Source organism: Phyllostomus discolor, chromosome 11 (genome assembly GCF_004126475.2).
Source record: "Phyllostomus discolor isolate MPI-MPIP mPhyDis1 chromosome 11, mPhyDis1.pri.v3, whole genome shotgun sequence".
NCBI lineage: Eukaryota > Metazoa > Chordata > Mammalia > Chiroptera > Phyllostomidae > Phyllostomus > Phyllostomus discolor.
This window is the reverse complement of record NC_040913.2, coordinates 67,859,389-67,877,682: the sequence shown is the minus strand read 5'-3', so window position 1 is coordinate 67,877,682 and position 18,294 is coordinate 67,859,389. Positions and strand designations below refer to the sequence as shown.

The window sequence follows — 18,294 nt, the reverse complement described above, 5'->3', positions numbered from 1 at the left end:
TAGTCATGAATGTATGCTGCAAACCTTTGGCCAAGGAGTGCAAACATTTGAAACGTAAGTATAATTGATACACCGGGAGGTAAAAGACATGGAATCCCATAAGATGCTCCATTAAAACTAAGAAGGCATTAGTGGACAGTGGACTTGTGGCCAAGATGGAGGGGTAGGTAGACACACTATGCCTCCTCACACAACCAAAAGGACGACAACAAACTTAAAAACAAAAAAACATCCAGAACTGACAGAAAATGAACTATATGGAAGTCTGACAATGAAGGAGTTAAAGAAATATGCATCAAGACTGGTAGGAGGGGTGGACAGGGGCATCCAAGGTGGAAAGGACTTGTAGCAAGGTGGCGGCTGGCAGACCAACCAGCTGGCAGCTGGCGGAGTGGGCAATGCCACATTCCCATACAGATAAACCTGGAGGAACAACTGGGGAGCGAGACATGGCGCAACCTAGAGTTCCAGCTCTGGGAAATAAAGCCTAAAAGCCTCTGACTGAAAACACCTGTGGGTGTAGAGGCAACTGGAGAAACTCAGCCTCAAAGGAGAGAACGTTGGAGAGACCCACGGGGTCCTAAAATGTACAAAAACCCAGCCACCAAGGAATCAGCACCAGAAGGGCCCAATTTGCATGTGGGTGACTGAAGTGAGGCAGTCAAGAGGCAGAAGTGACTGAAAGGTGGCACAGAGTTGAGCTAGAGGCACTGTTCCCTCTCAAACCCCTCCCCCACAAACAGTGCACCAACGTGGATTACCCCACCCTGGTGAACACCTCAGGCTCCGCCCCTTACTACATAATAGGTGCTCTGCAACAAAAAATGGCCCAAATGAGAGAACAGATTGTTGCTCCAGAAAAATACAACTAAGGGATGAAGACATAGCCAACCTATCAGATGCACAGTTCAAAACACTGGTAATCAGGATGCACACAGAATTGGTTGAGTATGGTCATAAGATAAAGCAAAAAAGTGAAGGTTATGAAAAGTGAAATAAAGGAAAATGTACAGGGAACCAACAGTGATGGGGAGGAAACCGGGACACAAATCAATGGTTTGGACCTGAATGAAGAAATAAACATTTCAACCAGAACAGAATGAAAAAAACAAGAATTCAAAAAAATGAGGAGAGGCTTAGGAACCTCCAGGACAACTTTAATGTTCCAACACCCAAGTCATAGGGGTGCTAGGAGGAGAAGAGAAATAGCAAGAAATGGAAAACTTATTTGAAAAATAATAATTTCCCCAGTCTGACAAAGGAAAAGAGTTCCAGGAAGTCTAGGAAGCTCAGAGTTCCAAAGAGTGGGACCTAAGGGAGCACACACCAAGGCACATCGTAATTACATTACCCAAGATTAAGGATAGGGAGAGAATTTTAAAAGCAGCAAGAAGAAAGGAGACAGTTACCTACAAAGGAGTTTCCATGGGACTATCATCTGATTTCTCAAAAGAAAACTTGCAGGCAAGAAGGGGCTGGAAAGAAGTATTCCAAGTCATGAAAGGCAAGGACCTACATCCAAGATTGCTCTATCCAGCAAAGCTTTCATTTAGAATGGAAGGGCAGATAAAGTGCTTCCCAGACAAGGGCAAGTTAAAGGAATTCATCATCACCAAGCCCTTCTTATATGAAATGTTAAAGGGGCTTATCTAAGAAAAAGAAGATAAAAAAACTATGAACAGTAAAATGACAACAAACTCACAACTATCAACAACTGAACCTAAAAAAAAAACCCTAAACAACTAGAACAGGAACGGAATCACAAAAATGGGTATAACCTGGGAAGTTATCAGCAGGGAAGGGGAGGGGGAGAAAGGGGGAAAAGATACAGGGAAAAAGTAGCATAAATGGCAGGTAGAGAATAACGGGGAGGTTAAGAATAGTATAGGAAATGTAGAAGCCAAAGAACTGACATGTATGATTCATGAACATGAACTAAGGGGGGAGAGAGAGTGCTGGTGGGAGAAGGTGTGCATGGCAGAGGGGTTAAAGGGGAAGAAATGGGACAACTGTAATAGCATCATCAATAAAATATATTAAAAATAAATAAAATAAAATAAAACTAAGAAAGCAGAGAAGACAGGAAGATAATAATTTAAAAAATGAAACAAACAGAAAATAGTTAAAAATATCATTGATATTAATTAAACTATATAATCACTTAAATGTGAATGGTATAACTACACTAATTAAAAGACATGCTATCTTCTCAGACTGAAGCAGGAAGAAACAAAAAATCTGAACAGACCAATTACTAGAAATGAAATTGTGTCAGTAATCAAAAAATGCCAACAAACAAAATCCTGGACCAGATGGCTTCACAAGTGAATTGTACTAAATATTCAAAGAAGAGCTAATACCTATCCTTCTCGACCTATTTCAAAAACTGAAGACACAGGAAGCTCCCAAACTCATTGTCACGAGGCCAGCATTACCCTAATGCCAAAACCAGACAAAGACACTATAAAAAAAATTACAAACAAATGTCCCTGATAAGCATGGAAGCAAAAATCTTCAACAAAACATTAGCAAACCAAATCCAACACTACATTATAAATACCACGCAACATGACCAAATGGGGCTTATTGCTGGGATGCATGGCTGGTTCAATATTCACAAGTGAAAAACATGATCTACCACATAAACAAAATGAGGATGAAAGCCACGTGATCGTATCAATAGATGCAGAAAAAGCATTTGACAAAATCCAGCAACCATTTATGATAAAAAATTTCAGATAAGAGGGCACAGAGGCAACATACCTCAACATAATAAAGGCATGCATGACAAACACAGTTAGTATCATGCTCAACAGTAAAAAGGTAAAAGCTTTCCTTTAAGGTCAATAACAAAACAAAAATTCCACTTGCACCACTTTTTCCAGATGAAAAAATAAATAAAAGGCATCCAACTAGGAATGAAAAAAGTGAAACTGTCTTTTGCAGATGACATGATACTAGATAGAGAGAATCCTAAAGATTCCACCAAAAACTATTTATTAGAACTAGTAAATGAATTGAACAAAATTATAGAATACAAATTTAATATTCAGAAAGCAGTTGCATTTTACATACCAATAATAAACTATCAGAAAGAGAAATTAAGAAAACAATCTTATTTATAATTGCATAAAAAGAATAAAATACCTAAGAATGAATGTAAACAAGGAGATAAAAGACGTGTACTTGAAAAACAATAAGATTGTGGAAAGAAATTAAAGAAGATACATATAAATGAAAAGGAAAAAAAATCCATGCTCAGGGATTGGAAGAATTGACATTGTCAAAATGTTCACAGTACTCAAAGTAAGCCACAGTGCAATCCCTATAAAAAGAAACAATGGCATTTTTCTTCTTCTTTAATATATTTTATTGATTATGGTGTTACAGTTGTCCCAATTTTCCCCTTTAGTCCCCCTCCACTCAGTTCCCCCATTCTCTCCAGCAATAGTCCCCTTAGTTCACGTCCATGGGTCATGCATGTAAGTTCTTTGGCTACTCCATTTCCTACATAGACAGACTTCCCCCTGTCTATGTTGTACCTGCCAATTTTTGCTTATTAATCCCTGCAACTTTTTACCCATTCTCCCTCTTCTCCCTCCCAACTGATAATCCTCCAAATGATCTCCATATCTGTGATTCTGTCCCTGTTCTGCTTGTTTGCTTGGTTTGTTATTTAGTTCATTAATGATCATTGTGAATTTATTGCCACTTTAATGTTCATCATTTTTTTTCTTATTTTTCTTAGAAAATTTCCTTTAGTATTTCATATAATAATGGCTCAGTGATGATGAACTCCTTTGGTTTTACCTTGTCTGGGAAACACTTTATCTGCCCTTCCATTCTAAATGACAGCTTTGCTGTATAGGGCAATCTAGGTTGTAGGTCCTTGCTTTTCATCACTTTGAATACTTCTTGCCAGTCCCTTCTAGTCTGCAAAGATTCTTTTGAGAAATCAGCTGACAGTCTGGTGGGAACTCCTTTGAAGGTAACTCTCTTCTTTTCTCTTACAGATTTTAAGATCCTCTCTCTATATTTAACCTTTGTCACTTTAATTATGATGTGTCCTAGTGTGGTTCTCTTTGGGTCCATCTTGTTGGGGACTCGGTGCTTCCTGGGCTTCACTAAATTAGGGAAGTTTCCTTTCATTATTTTCTCAAATAACTTTTCAATTTCTTGCTCATCCTCTTCCCCTTCTGGCAGCCCTATGATTCAGATGTTGGTACGTTTAGACAAGTCCCAGAGGCTCCTTAGCCTATCATTTTTTTTTTTATTTTTTTTTTCTTCTTGCTGTTCTGATTGAATGTTTATTTCTTTCTTGTGCTCCAAATTGTCATTTGGATTCTCAGCTTCATCTCTTCCACTGTTGGTTCCCTATACATTTTTCTTTACTTCAATTAATGTAAACTTCATTTCTGCCTGGGTCTTTTTTATGCTGTTGAAGCACCCAGTGAGTTTCAGAAGTATCCTGATAACCATGGTTTTGAACTCTGCCTCTGAGAGGTTGCTTCTCTCCATTCTGTTTAGTTCTTTTTCTAGAATTTTGATCTCTTCTTTCATTTGGGCCATGTTTCTTTGTCTCCTCATTTGGGCAGCCTCCCTGTGTTTGTTTCTGTGTATTAGGCAGAACTGCTTTGACTCCCTGTCTTAGTAGCATGGCCTATTGTAGGAAAGCACACCTGTAAGTTATATGGGGTGGAGCCTTAGGTAATCACCAGGCCAGGGCAACTCATGTCACTGCTCTGTGGCTCTGTGCAGGGAAGGGCTCAGAGAGGGGACAGTGTCACTGCCTGGCCTCTGGAGATTTGCCCATAAAGATGATGTTTGCTGGCATTCACCCTGTTGTCATTCACCTCACTTTCTCCCTGTATGCCACTGGTGCCTTTCCAGCTGTTACCCTGGTGCTGAACCCCAGAGTGGGTGGGTCTGTGTGAGTCCAAAGTCTGTTGTGGGAACTTTAGGAAGATTCCCTTGAGAATCCTTCAATTTCTTTCACCACTCTACCCCCTACAACTTTTTACAGCCAGAAGTTATGGAGACTAGCATCCTGGTGCTGGAACTCTGGGCTGGATGGTCCGGTGTGAGGCTGGGATCTCTCCTTCCTGTGGCAAAGGGAATGCTGAGGGGGAACATCACCTGGAGAGGAAACGGGAGTATTAGACCATGATGACCTTGGCAGGTCAAAGGTATCCTTATTATTGTTTCTATCACACCCATCTGGGCTGCACAATATCCTTGTACTCTCAGACAGTGTTGGATAATAGGCTTTCTTCACAGCGGCCAAAATTCACCACCGACCAGGATAACTGATTCCAGAAGTGGGACCTTGACTCATGTACTAAACCACCAAGGAGAATTAGCTAACAATTAGAGTTTCATTTGTCTGTCTAATTACCAACACTACTTACCCACCAGGCTACATGTATTAAGCACCTGGATATTTTTTCCCACAGGAACTCCCAGTTCAGTGGTGCAGACACAAGTGAAAGGGAAGGCCTGCCTGCAGGGCTGTGGGGCTGGAGGAGGGTGACAGAGGGACAACTGAAGGATCTGTGCGGTCAGGACCTGACCTCTGGACTGCCCTGTGGCAGAGGTCACCCTGGCTTCTCCTGAGCCACTGCTGCAGGGACCTGCTGCTGGCCAGGATGCTGCCACTGCCTGCCTGCAGCTGTCCCTGTGGCCTTGCTGCCTGTTTCTCTGCGAAAGCCTCCAGGACGGCTCCCTTCCAGGCCTCAGCAGCATCAACCAGGGAAGCCATGTAGCAGATTTCTCTCTTCTCACCTTCTTCAGCACTGGCACCAACCGGCTGATACTACTAACACTCTGCTGCCACAGACGCAGCCTCCCCCAGTTCCTCAGCAAGGTCATTTGGTTCTCTGTCCTGGTCATGGCAGAAAGCAATAACAAGGAACAAACCCAAAGACCAAAACAGCTTTCTGCTTCTTACCTCCAAGAGCTGAGAAAGCTAGGGACTACTAATGGTCGTTCCCTGGAGTGTTCCGGGTTGAGGCTGGACAGTGGAGAGCAGGAGAGAGCCCTTCCATGGTGTCCTTCCTAAACTGCAGACCCGCAGGATGTGTGAGCACAACAAAAGGGCTGTTGCAAACTCTGAAGTTTCAGGGCAATGTGTTAAGCAGCTATAGAAACTGGATCATCATTGGTCCACTCATTTAGGTTTTCTTGGAGGAAAGTGGGCATTGCACAGGGAGGCACAGGTCTTCAGCCCAGCAGCTGAATGTTAGATCCCACAGTCTTTCAACAAATTTGGCCTTTTTTCCACATGTGGTAGACACACTCAAGGAAAGCAATTGCACTGGGTGTCAGTACTCACGGCACAATAAGACGTCCTTAACTCGTGTACAAAACTGCATCTTTCCCCTTGACCACCTTTTTTATAACTTGTATATTTTTATTAATTGTGGTAAAAACACATCATAATAGTTATCATCTTAACCATTTTAACTGGACGGTTTAGTTGTTCTAAGTGTATTTACATTGTTTACTTTTTAAAGGTAACTTAATTTTTATATTAAAATTAGATTATATTTTAAATTATAAACACTAAAATTATATTTTATATTTTATTATATAGACTACATTTTCTTGTTTATGATTTTACAGTTGCTTCCATTTTCCCTTTGCCCTCCTCCACACAGCTCCATCCCCTCACTCCCTCAGGCAACCCCCCACACCCTCCTCACCCACGTCCTGGGTCAGGCGTCCGTGTGCCTTTCACTAACACCTTCACCTTCTTCCAACCAGCCCCCTACCCCGCACCTTACAGCTGTCAGCCTGTTCCATGTTTCTGGGCCTCTGGTTCTGTCTTTCCTTGCGCCACCTTTCAGTCTGGTCTCTGCCTCCTGACAACACCTCTTCCGTGGACGTGATCTTCGTCAGAATGTGAGACTCTATTTTAAGTGCCTCTCTTAACAATGCTTATGCCATTTTATTTTATTTTTTCATTGCCATTACAATCACCACAAGTTGAAGGGGGAGAGTGACGTAAGAACAAGTCTGCAGCTGAAATTATGGCCCTGTTTCCGGGATTCACACACAGAAAGTGGGAGCTACAGAGAAGCAAAGAACCCAATTCGGAAGCACAGAGCCACAGTAACTGGGGCCATCTGGTGCCATACTCGTATTTAACCGAGGGAGGGCAGGCAGATTTAGGACCTGAGTCGAGCTGGGGAAATGAAGCAAGATGGAAGAACTTTCATCAAATGCTGATTCAATATCAAAAACATTACTGACATCATTCATTCATCCAGAACAAATATTTATTGAGAATCTACTCTAGGTCTGGCATTGAATAGTATAAGTATTATTCCCATTTTATCGCTGAGGGATCAGATCCACAGACTGATCAAGTACACCACCCAGTTCCACAGGATTTGAACTCAGATCCCTACACATTGCAGCTCATTCTCTTTCCCTTAGGACACGTGTGGGAGGAAGTAGAAGGAAAGAACTGGTGAATGAGAGAGAAGGTGTGAGGAAGCCCCTGGCATCCTGACTCTGCCAGACAGACACTTAGTGATGACATTGTATTAGCCAACAGTGTTTTCACATGCGTTTTAGACATCAGGTTTTTATACATAATAATAAATACTTATATATAAGTATTTTAAAATTCACAGTTACTATAACTTTTAGACAAAAACGATTTAATTCTGGAACGTGAAATACCTCAATGCCAGTGTTCCACACTAAGGAAATTGCTACCCAAAGAACTTGGTTGCAGAAGGAGCCATGTAAGAAACCATGAGCTGTGTCACTCTCCCGGTGCTTAACCACACGCTACTGTTTGCTGGGTGAAGCCTCGTCTGGGAACTACGCGGGAGCAACATCATGTCTCACTCCTCTTTGTAGAATTCTAACCCTGCGTTGTACATGCCGGCTCTTGTAAAAATTGATATTGGACATTGGACACATGCTGGTTGCGTTTAATAAAGACTGTTTCCTCTGTTGCCCATTTCCTGAGCCACGGGTAAACATTTTTTATGAATTCAACATTCAACCAGCATGGAAGTTTTTCTAGCAAAAATCACTATTTTCTTCCAAGAAAACCATAGATCACCCTTAAAATACCTTTACTATTATTAATGTTAAAAAGATGTGTGCTTCTCTTTTCTTTCAAATGTTGTCTGACTACAAATCACAGAACACCTCTTAAATACAGCAGAGGGTTTTAGACTTCATACATTGACCACCAGTAAATTTGTCTCTGAACTTGACCTGCAAGTCATGGAAAGAGTTGTTCTCAGAAAAAAAAAAGTTATCTAAATAGATAGGCTGACTTTTTTAAGGTTGAAATGATTTAATATCTAGAGTTTTCTTTAACATCACATACTGTCATTGAGGAAATATGAGAGGCAGGTTACCAGTGGACAGTTGGCAAAATGGGTGATGCATAGAGGTTAATTATTTTATTCTCTCTACTTTTATGTATATTTGATTTTTATAATAAGAAGTTTCAGTGTATAATACAGGATGCAATAATACAATAACACTGAAGATCATTTCTACTGCTTACTCTAAATGGTAAAGAATTTATCACCATGTTTGGGCACAAGCTTTTCCTCCAAGGAAATATTAAATATATTTTTCAGCTCTTCTCCTATTTCTTCTTCATTCAGTGTCTTAAACTCCACCAAATCCACATTGTCCTTATAACTGAATTTCCTAAAGGTGAGGGTGAGGCCCACTAAACAGTGAACCCCATCTGGGGTCTGCAAGGAACAGAACGACTTGCTTGTAAACAAAGACGCTGGAGACGTCTGAAGGTATTCATTAACAGACTCAAAATCTTCAATTGTTCGAGGCTCCAGAGTAAAGGAGTAGATCTTTCGGTACTTGTTCCTTTCCAGGAGATCAGAGTTAACAAATTCCTGGTTTGGAACGTACTGCTCTCTTCTGATTTGGTCCAGGAACCAGGTTCCTCTCTCTTCAGTCAAGCGGAAGACGCAGGGCACCTGAGGCTGATCCTTCCCAGAAATTAACTCCAGAGGCTGCCACATCTGGTAAGAGCGTCCAAACCCAGCATCGACTATGTAGTGTCTGCCATCCAAGGTGACCTTCAGTAGAAGGTGAATCATAGCACTGCTGTATTTGTCAGCCGGAGGGCTGTACACATAGCCTCCCAGCATGGTGGCCTGGAAACCCATGGTGGTCAGAGCCCAGTACAGGAGGTGATTGACCTGGAGGCACCAGCCACCCCGCCTCCTCCTCACCACTTGATCAAAAATGGCCTCCAAGCCCAGTTCCATGGGCTTCCCACAATGGATGTTCAGGTTCTCAAAGGGAATGGCCCAGATCTGGTGCTGAAGGATGTCAGTTAATGTTTCCAGGTCCAATTTGTCCCTGGAGTTCTTATAACCAATTCTTTCAAAATACGCTTCAATGTCCATGGTTGCCTAAGGCAAGGAAAATAAAGCAAGAGCACATCGTGTTACCTTTGCACTTGGATTTCGAATTATAATTCATGTATTTTAAATATCTAAATACAAACAGAGTAGGTAAATGTCTGCAACATAAGTCTTTTGTTTACTACTTTCATTGTAGTCATTGTTTTCATGTGCTTAAGTTCACTCACTAGTCTCAGTAACCCTGTATGAAAAGGATTATCACTGGTTCCGGGTATTAAAGATGAGAAGCTGTAAATCCAGATTAAATGATAAGCAAAATGATAAACAGTTTATATGTGGTTTTGTTAGTAATAAATTAAAAGAGGTTCAAATTGGCCGTCAATTAAAATAGGGTTTATACCCTGGTTTGTGTGGCTCAGTGGAATGAGTGCCCACCTATTAACCAAACAGTCACTGGTTGAATTCCCAGTCAGGGCAAACGCCTGGGTTGCAGGCCAAGTCCTCAGTATGGGGTGCTCAAGAGGCAACCACACATTGATGTTTCTCTCCCTCTCTTTCTTCCTCCCTTGGCATCTCTAAAAAAAAAAGCAAATAAATAAAAATACAGTTTACAAATAGTTCTAGTGTGAACAGGAGAATTATGTAGCACATTGTATTCTGGGTACCTGACCCACTCAACTTCACCTTTAGCTGAACCCACTCAAAGTTACACACACAAATATTTATATTCCTCCCTACATTGATTTATTGATTCATTCAATAAAAATTTTATGAAAATCTGTTATGTATTTTCTAGTGATCTGATACTTGCTTGCTCTCAGAAACCGTACATTTCAGTGTCGATTGGGATGGCAGCAATAGTCAACTTAATAAATAAATAAAACATGCTATTTCTCAGACTGTGATGAGCGCTCTGGGGAAACTACAGCAAAGAAGGATGTACACACAGTGAAATTTAATTTCACATACAGCGGTCAAAGCAACCCTCACTGTGACCTGCAGGCTATGAGAGCTAGCCACGGCCACACACGTGGGAAAGGCCATGCAGGCAGAAACAACAGAAAGTTTTAAAAAGCCTTAACGTGGAGCCTGGGTGATCGGAGCAGAGTGAGGGAGACAGAGTGTGGGCTGAGATGAAATCAGACAGGTAACAGCGGCCTTAAAACTGATTCTGTTCGCTTTTACTCTGGGACAAGAAGTAACTGTGAAAATGTTGCAGTTTGGGCAAAATACACATTAGTAAGACTGGCGTTTCTGACTATTGTATGGAAATGAGCTATACCTCTCATTCCCTCTGAGCTGGAGGCACAGACATGTGACCCAGGTGGGACCCGTTCAAAGCTTGTATGCTCCAACACTGTTGCTTTGCTGGTGGATGGCATGTGACCCAAGTCTGGTCCCTATGAGGGACTTTTGCCAAAACCTAAGCAGGTACTTTCTGCCAGAGGGCTAGCAGCTGGTCGGATATCTGGGTAACGCTAACTGGGAGAACTTGCTGAAGAGTAGTATCGGCAAAGAATTTATTAGCCAGGGAATGAAATGCAGGGGGGAAGACAAAAGACCAGAATCACACGTCAAGTTATCTCTTGACTTTCTGGTAAGGTAAGCCAAATGAAAAAAGAAAGAAAAGGAAAAAGAAGTCCTTATTTGTTAAATCCCGTGTAGAAAAGGTTTCTGTCCCTTGCTACTAAGTGGCCTAACCCAGTGTGTACCCTGATTATAACAGCAGTGCATGACCACTGGTGATATGACACGGCCTGCGGTGACACGGGACAAGGCCCCCTGCCCGGTTAATGGTGATAAGCTGTGTGTTCCTGGTGCCCTTCACGATCTCATTTCTCTTGGATCCTCCTATTTGTCCTTTTCCACCAGCTACTGTTCCCATCCTGCTAGTGTTTCAACTTGCTCTATTCTCGATGCCGTAAAATCATCTTCCACAAATCTTTGAGGCTCCTTTTATTTCTTCTCATCTAAAGTTGCATTGGTGCCCTTCCTCAGCATCTACACGTGCTGTAAAATTGGACCACTGAGACACAGACAGACAGCTCACGTGACCAGACCACCCCAAACCCTCTCCTGCCTGTGCATCCGGAAACAGTGCCAGGTAAGGAGGGCAGCTGACGGGGCACAAAAGAAACAAAAACAAAATGGTTTACACACGCCTGATCTTTTCAAAAAGGCCTTCTTCACCTGATACCGAACAGTCCGAGCCTCTTGAGACTTTGATGGCAACAGCAGTATGCGGACATCAAGACTAACCCTCCGCAGAGTGGCACAGCCCGAGATGACTAATACATACAAAGGGCCACAACCGTTAAGTTTCGTGGCGATAAGCTAAGCATGCCTCTTTTCTCTCCTTGTATTGTTTCTTTCAGATTCTTCCTTTTTTCACCCAGCCATCATTTCCATTTTGTCAGTGCTTCCAAATTGTCTTCATGTCTGTAATATTATTTTCTTTAAACTGTTAGATTCATTAATTTCTTCTCATCTCACCAGTATCTTTCTCAACATTTACACAAGCTCTGACACCCTTCCACCCCAGCACAGAGAGAACCACCGGTCTTCAGCCAGGCTTCCCCACACCTACTCCAGCCCCTGATCCAGAATCTGCAAAGAGCATGTAGGAAAAAGGCTGAACAAACAGAAAACCGGATGGTTTACAATCTGGCTACTATATTCTTGGTTAGACCATTACTATCAGATAAATTTTAAATGTTTTAAATGTTATAATCTGTTTTCAAGTGTTTGTTTTCCTCTTCTTTCCTTTTTTTTTAAGAGATAGTGTTGAGTTAGAATTTAGTAACTGCAGGTCCATTCAAAAGAAGCCAGTTTCTGTTATGGGTGCAAATGCAACATGTTATAACCAAATAGTACTTGAGTATTCTGTGACCAAACAAACAGAAGAAGCTGTGATTTACTGAAGCTGTGATTCCAGATGCAACACTGGAAGCACTTGGAAAGTAGTCGTCAGGGAAAGACAGGACTGAAAACATCACTGACTTTCTACACTGACGGTAGCATTTCTGTGCGGGACACGCCCTTTCATTTCAGCTTACCGACAAATGTGGGAAAAGACCCAAGGGAGACAGAGTGGACACACTTCAGAAGGCCCGCTGGGAACTCTCAGAAAGACACTTAATATCTTTCTAAGTAAACTGGAAGTGGGGCAATTTTCAACTTTAATTCAGAACACTTAGAATTCCTTCTATCTGGCCCAAACTCTAAAAATAATAGAAAAGACAGTAAAACATACACTGTGACCTCCTATGAAAACAAAAAGGTAGTTTGGTGGACCATGAATTATGAAAAATCACAAAACAGAAGGACAGGACTGAGATGTAACGTGAACATCTGGGTTGCGTGGGGTGGGGGAAGGGGTGTGGAAAGTGGAGCCATGGGAGACCAGAGCAGCGTGCCTGGGGCAGAGGGTGTGCAGTGGCAGGAGGGGCCTCAGAAGCAAGCAACCAGATGGCCAGTTGCCAGGGAATCAGCTAGGAGGGGTCAGCCGTGTTCCTTGCCCCCAAGTGTTGCTACAAGACTTACCAAACACAGCAAGGACCAGTGTGCCCTGGTAGCAGCTGTTCTTCCTCCAGGGATAAAGCACAGTTGGGGATATTGGGGCAAAAGAAAAATAAAGCACAATGTTCTTTGTGCGAGGTGTCACCAGAAAGGAAGAACCATCCATACAGGGAAGATCGGCCATCAGAGTGTCTCCGGTTACACTCTCTCCTTCCGTCTCCACTGGGAGAGTGAGGAGTCCAGGTCCCGCTCCACACAGACCCCTCACCAGTCACGTTAGGGTCAAGAAACAAGGAAAAGTTGGAGACAAAACTAGACACGCATGAATATAATGAAAACACAGGATGCAAATACACTGTGAGAGTGGGAATTAAAGGACATAATGTGCAAAAGAGAGACAAAAACAGACGACCAGCTCAAGAAGAGAAATAAACTGATCAATGGAGAGAAATTCTCCATGGGCACTTGGAGCAAAAGAACATTTAACATAGATTCATAACGAAGAGCCAAAACATGAAATGATAAAATGATAATAAAATAACACAGCTTTATTTTTTTATCTTAGGCCTTAGGAAACTGAGAACAAAAACAAAGCTAATACATAGTTAATCACAAACAGAGAGGGACAATATAGATGCAGCATGATATCAGATCACATGTGTAGAAGAAAAACTTGATACTACAGTAAAAGTCACTGAAAAGGTAAAGCCATTAAACAAATAGAAAGAAGCCAATAGAAAAACAACTGGTGCTTCTGAAGAAGAAAACTCAAAAAGCACAATAGAAAATGTATGTAAAAATAACAAAATCATTTTCCTGAACTGCAGGAAAAATTAAATCTAAAAAACAGCCAGATTCTGGAAAAGTGAGATTCAACATTCAACAATGGAATATATGCCAGTTAAATTACTGAATTTGAAAATGGGAGGAAACTACCTGGGTATTTGGTGGAAAAGCCAACGCTTCATAAGGGAGAAACTGTCATGTGGGCGTCAGAACGCCCCACAGTAGTAGGTCTACTAAGTTAAGAGGGGAGTCTGATCTTCAAACACTACCCTCAGCTAGTGTTGCATTTAATCACAAAGGCATCCTAAGTATAAAGACAATCTCAAACCTGACAGAACTTGAGGAATGCATCAACAGTGAGCTACCCTTATAAAGTGGTACCTCCCAACTGGCCAGTAAGGGTATAAATTAAAATGAAAAAAAAAAAGATGAGAGAGGCCACAATAAAGGGTTCATGGTCAACATTGACTCCTTTTATTATAGAACAAAGAGGAGAAAATGTATGAGAATAACAAGTAAAGTTTCAAAAACGTTTGAAAAGTGTGGCTCAGATGAAATCCATTAGACCTGTTGGCCTCCACCCTAAGAACAGAGAGGGAAGGAACAGAGCATGCTCAGTGTGCCTAGAGAGGCATAAGGCATTGGTGAGGATTCGGGACCAAGGCTACTGTGGGGAGAACGCTGTCTGTCCCACCCAGATCCCGTCAGATGTCTTTTACCATTTCACTGTGCCCCTGGCCTGGCTTCTCTGTCCTTATGCTTAAGGACCAGCACCCTACACTCTTTGGAGGGCCCCCTGAGGGCTCCTGGAGCTGCTTTGGCTTCCTCTGCAATAGCTGGACAAGCCAGGGAACTCACTTCCTGCCAGGGCAGCTTTAAGTCAGTGAATGACTTGTGTGAGGTTTTGGCAGTCCACCTGATCTCAGGGTCTGATTCTGGGAACCTGACTTCAGTGAGACCTATCGGTGGTCCTCTGGAGAGCTGTGCAGAACGAAGGTAAGACACACAGGCAACTTCCAGAGGGCCTGTAATGTGGAGTGAAAGAGGCCTCCTTTTTCCTGTTAACCATCTGATGGAACCTTGGTGTTTTCTTGAATGGTTAGTATTCAACTGTTGAACCGACTACTGCAATTTGTCCTTTGCAAGATGGTACTCCAATTCAAATTACCTTTCTGGAGGAACCCTTGGAGAATAGATTGATATGCCAAGTTCATTGATAGCTGCTGGAGGCCCTTCGCCCTAAGCCTCTCTCCAGAGAAGGAAACTTCCCCCAGGAATTCCCTCCAACAGTGCAGAAAACATGTTCCCTCTCTCCCTTTGGGATTATTGCTGACATCCTTATCAGCTAATGCAGAGGGAGCTGGGATGGTCACAAACATGCTGCTGCCAGGACTAACTGTGACCTTAGGACACACTGAGCTGGGGACAGAGGAGGTGGACATTACTGTTTCCATTATCTGACAAGGAAATCCAGTTCCCTGAAACACACTTTGTGCACACAGCTGGTTTTTACACACTCTGTAATCCTCACAGCCACCTTTTCAGTAAGCTCTCTAATGAGCTCCATTTCACTGACAGATAAACTGACTTTCAAAGATGCTGGGTGGTCCGCCAAAGTCCCCACAACTGGGTGTGGTGTGGCTGTGACTCTAACCCACAGGGTGTGCATCGAGGGTCTGCTACCCTCACACTACACTGTACAGCCCTTAGAGCATAAGGACTGAAAGCAGGTGTCAGCCACACCTTCTGAACCACCTCTGGACTGCAATTCAGACACACTGCAATGTCTAGCCTGCTGGACTCACAGCTGAGGTGGGATTAAGCCCCAATTTCAAAGCATAAACAGTCACTCACCAAGTTCTACTAGGACCAGCACCAGGAACTAGACTGACTTCACTCCTCCCACTGGAGCCAACACAGGAAGTGCCCTCATTGGCTTTCCACACTGCCCCTCCCAAAGAGTCCACTTAGAATCACCCAGGGATCTCTGGGAAATGTAGTTGTGGGTCCTAAGGACATCCTTGTGTGCCTCCTCTTCAAATCTATTCAGCAGAGAAGAGGGGAGACTATATTATCTGAGGAGCCCCTGTCATGGGCTAAGAGGGATATGACCTTGTGTTTGAATATTTGACACAGTCCTCACCTTAGGGACCCTGAAGCCAGACATCCTATTTGTAACATGGAGGTGAGAAATTTGAGGAGTTCCAGGAAAAGCAGATCCCTAAGCTAAAGGAGGCAGAGATGGATGTTTTAAATCTCTCTCTCCAGATTGTAACATTCCTTCTTCAGTTTCTGCAAGGCCCCTTGGTCTCTATTGTTTTTCTTTTATGCCCGATCATCAATACCACTCACCCCCCACCCCCGAGGGGTCCTGGGAAACGTTACTGAGTTGACTCTGCGTCTAAGGAATGAATGTGCATGTTCTAGAGGAATGGGTGGTGTTTCTGTTTGTGTTTTTAATTCACATTAATGATACTGCTCTATAACTCTTGCTGTTTCTTATGCATTTCCCTCTACACTACATTTTTTAAAACTCTCTTCATTACACAGTTGTACTCTCCTGTAGGCACTAACTGTTCTAGGCCATAGCTCTGGTGTGCTGCTCCACAAATTTGGGAAAGCTTTCTCTTGGCCTTTTTATGGGCAGGCTACACCCTGGGACCCCAAATCAGCCCAGCATGATGGGAGCTGAAAGATAAATACCTGCACAGCCTACCTGCTCAGGTGGGACGGCCTTGAGGCATGAACCACACAGACACTGCCTCCCAATGTCCTCCATTGGGATTTAGCTCCCAGTGTCCACTGAGGTCACCTGCACTAGGAACCCTTCACTGACTCTCAAACCACTCCAGCCTTCGCCTTTCCCACTCCCATGCTGGGCTTTCTTAAATCAACTCCCAAACAAGCTATTTAAATGAAGGCAAACCCTCATCACAAGGTCTGGTTTTAGAGGAAACCAGCCTGGGGCCATTTAACTTAGCAGAACCACTGGTGAAGGACACTTAGGTGCCATCAGCTTCCAGTCACTACCGACACCAGTGTGATGAATACTTTCCTACAGGAGCCCTGTCAATGGACATGAGAGCTTTACATGGATACACACCACAGATGCAACATCCTACAAGACAGGACAGCAGTGTGCTTGATTTCACTGAGCCTGACTGTCATCTTGTGCAGAAAGATTCCTGTTTCCCTTATATCCCGGTTGACACTTTCTGTTAGCAACTTTCCGTGTCCGTCTGTTTCATGAGTCCAAGCTGATAGCTCAGTGTTGTTTTAATTGGCACTTCGATTACTGGTGAGTTTGAGCAGCTCGTCACATTCCTATTGACTCTCTCAGCTTCTTAGTGAAGTAAATGGCAAAGTGTTAAGGAAGCACTCCGCTGCCATAGTCACCAGGACACCGCAGAGATAAAGCTGGGACTGCAGAGCAGATCTTGCTAGAAACACATTGCAGGAGGGGAGATATAATCCCCGGATGCAGCTTTGGGGATGGACCGTTTTGGAACAAAGCATGGGAATGGAATTCTTCAATGAAATGTGGGCATAGTCCTCTTGAGTCCTGGAAATTTAATACTTGGCAATAAAATCCATGACAAATTCATGATTTTGAGAATACTACTATCATTTTAGCTAAAGGAACAAAGGCCCACACAAGAACCTCCAGCAAAAACTGTCACAACCTGAGATCCTGAGTCCCGAGGTTAAAGCAGAATCAGCCCTGAGTCGTGGGTCCTGGCCTCTGAGGGTCATGAAAGCAGAGATTGTCTGGCCTAGATTTCAGTGGGCTTAAGGACCCCATCTGCAATGGAATGGTTCTTCGAACATTCAGGCTGAGAGCTGACTACTTCCTGCAGAAGGGCAGCAGAACTGGGAAATACTTGAACTGCCACTGAGCGCTCTCCCCACCACAGAAGGGACAGAGAGAGAGAAGTGAACCAGCAGGAGTAATAATGATAACGTGAAGGTAAGCTCTCCCAATTCCAATGTGAGGAAGTTGTAAGGTTCATGAGCATGCTCCTTTTCTAAAATAATAATCAAATTAGTTATTGAATTATAACAATTCTAATGTGTGCTAACACTTTTTGTTTTAAGTATTAAAGCATGTTAGATCACTTTTATTTCCTTGCAAAAAGAAAAGTCTTTTAAGAGACATTTATTTTCACATAGACTGAAGTAAAATACTCCCCCTTTGATTCTGGAATCCATGGAAGACACTGGCCCCTAAATGAAGGTATTTTTAGCCCCAGCTGGTGTGGCTCAGTGGACTGAGTGCTGGCCTGTGACCTATAAAGGTCACTGGTTTGATTGCCTATCAGGGCACATGCCTGGGTTACCGGGCCAGGTCCCCAGTTGGGGGTGCTCGAGAGGTAACCATACATTGATGTTTCTATCTCTTCCTTCCCTTCTCTCTAGAAATAAAGTAAATCTTTTTAAAAAAACAAATATTTTTGTTGTTGTTTAATAAATTGGTTTTAAAATTGGTTGCCAAGATTTCTGTTTTCTATTCTAATAGGTAAAATTTTTGGAGTCAACTCTCACTGTGTCACAGAAAACTAACAACTCATGGAAATAGGACTTCTGGCCAAGATGGAGGCATAGGTAGATACATTATGCCTCCTTG

At 42.8% G+C, this 18,294-nt stretch overlaps 1 protein-coding gene across 2 annotated transcripts; it reads right to left on the bottom strand.

Moving 5' to 3' along the window:
• Positions 1-8,077: 8,077 nt before the first annotated feature.
• On the bottom strand, positions 8,078-15,608 carry LOC114508650 (arylamine N-acetyltransferase 1). 2 transcript variants are annotated; one of them, XM_036011512.1, is made up of 2 exons: positions 15,525-15,608; positions 8,078-9,413 (listed from the first exon to the last, which is right to left on the bottom strand). In XM_036011512.1, exon 2 carries the CDS (start codon positions 9,405-9,407, stop codon positions 8,535-8,537), a length of 873 nt encoding a protein of 290 aa, XP_035867405.1. In that variant the 5' UTR covers positions 9,408-9,413; positions 15,525-15,608; the 3' UTR covers positions 8,078-8,534. The 2 variants fall into 2 exon arrangements, with proteins under 2 accessions (XP_035867405.1, XP_028382456.1); XM_028526655.2 differs by having other exon boundaries at positions 8,078-9,409; positions 15,521-15,606.
• Positions 15,609-18,294: the final 2,686 nt, after the last annotated feature.

Bases quoted from the DNA above. Each gene is read 5' to 3' on its own strand.
- LOC114508650 (XM_036011512.1), bottom strand. From the start codon at position 9,407: ATGGACATTGAAGCGTATTTTGAAAGAATTGGTTATAAGAACTCCAGG.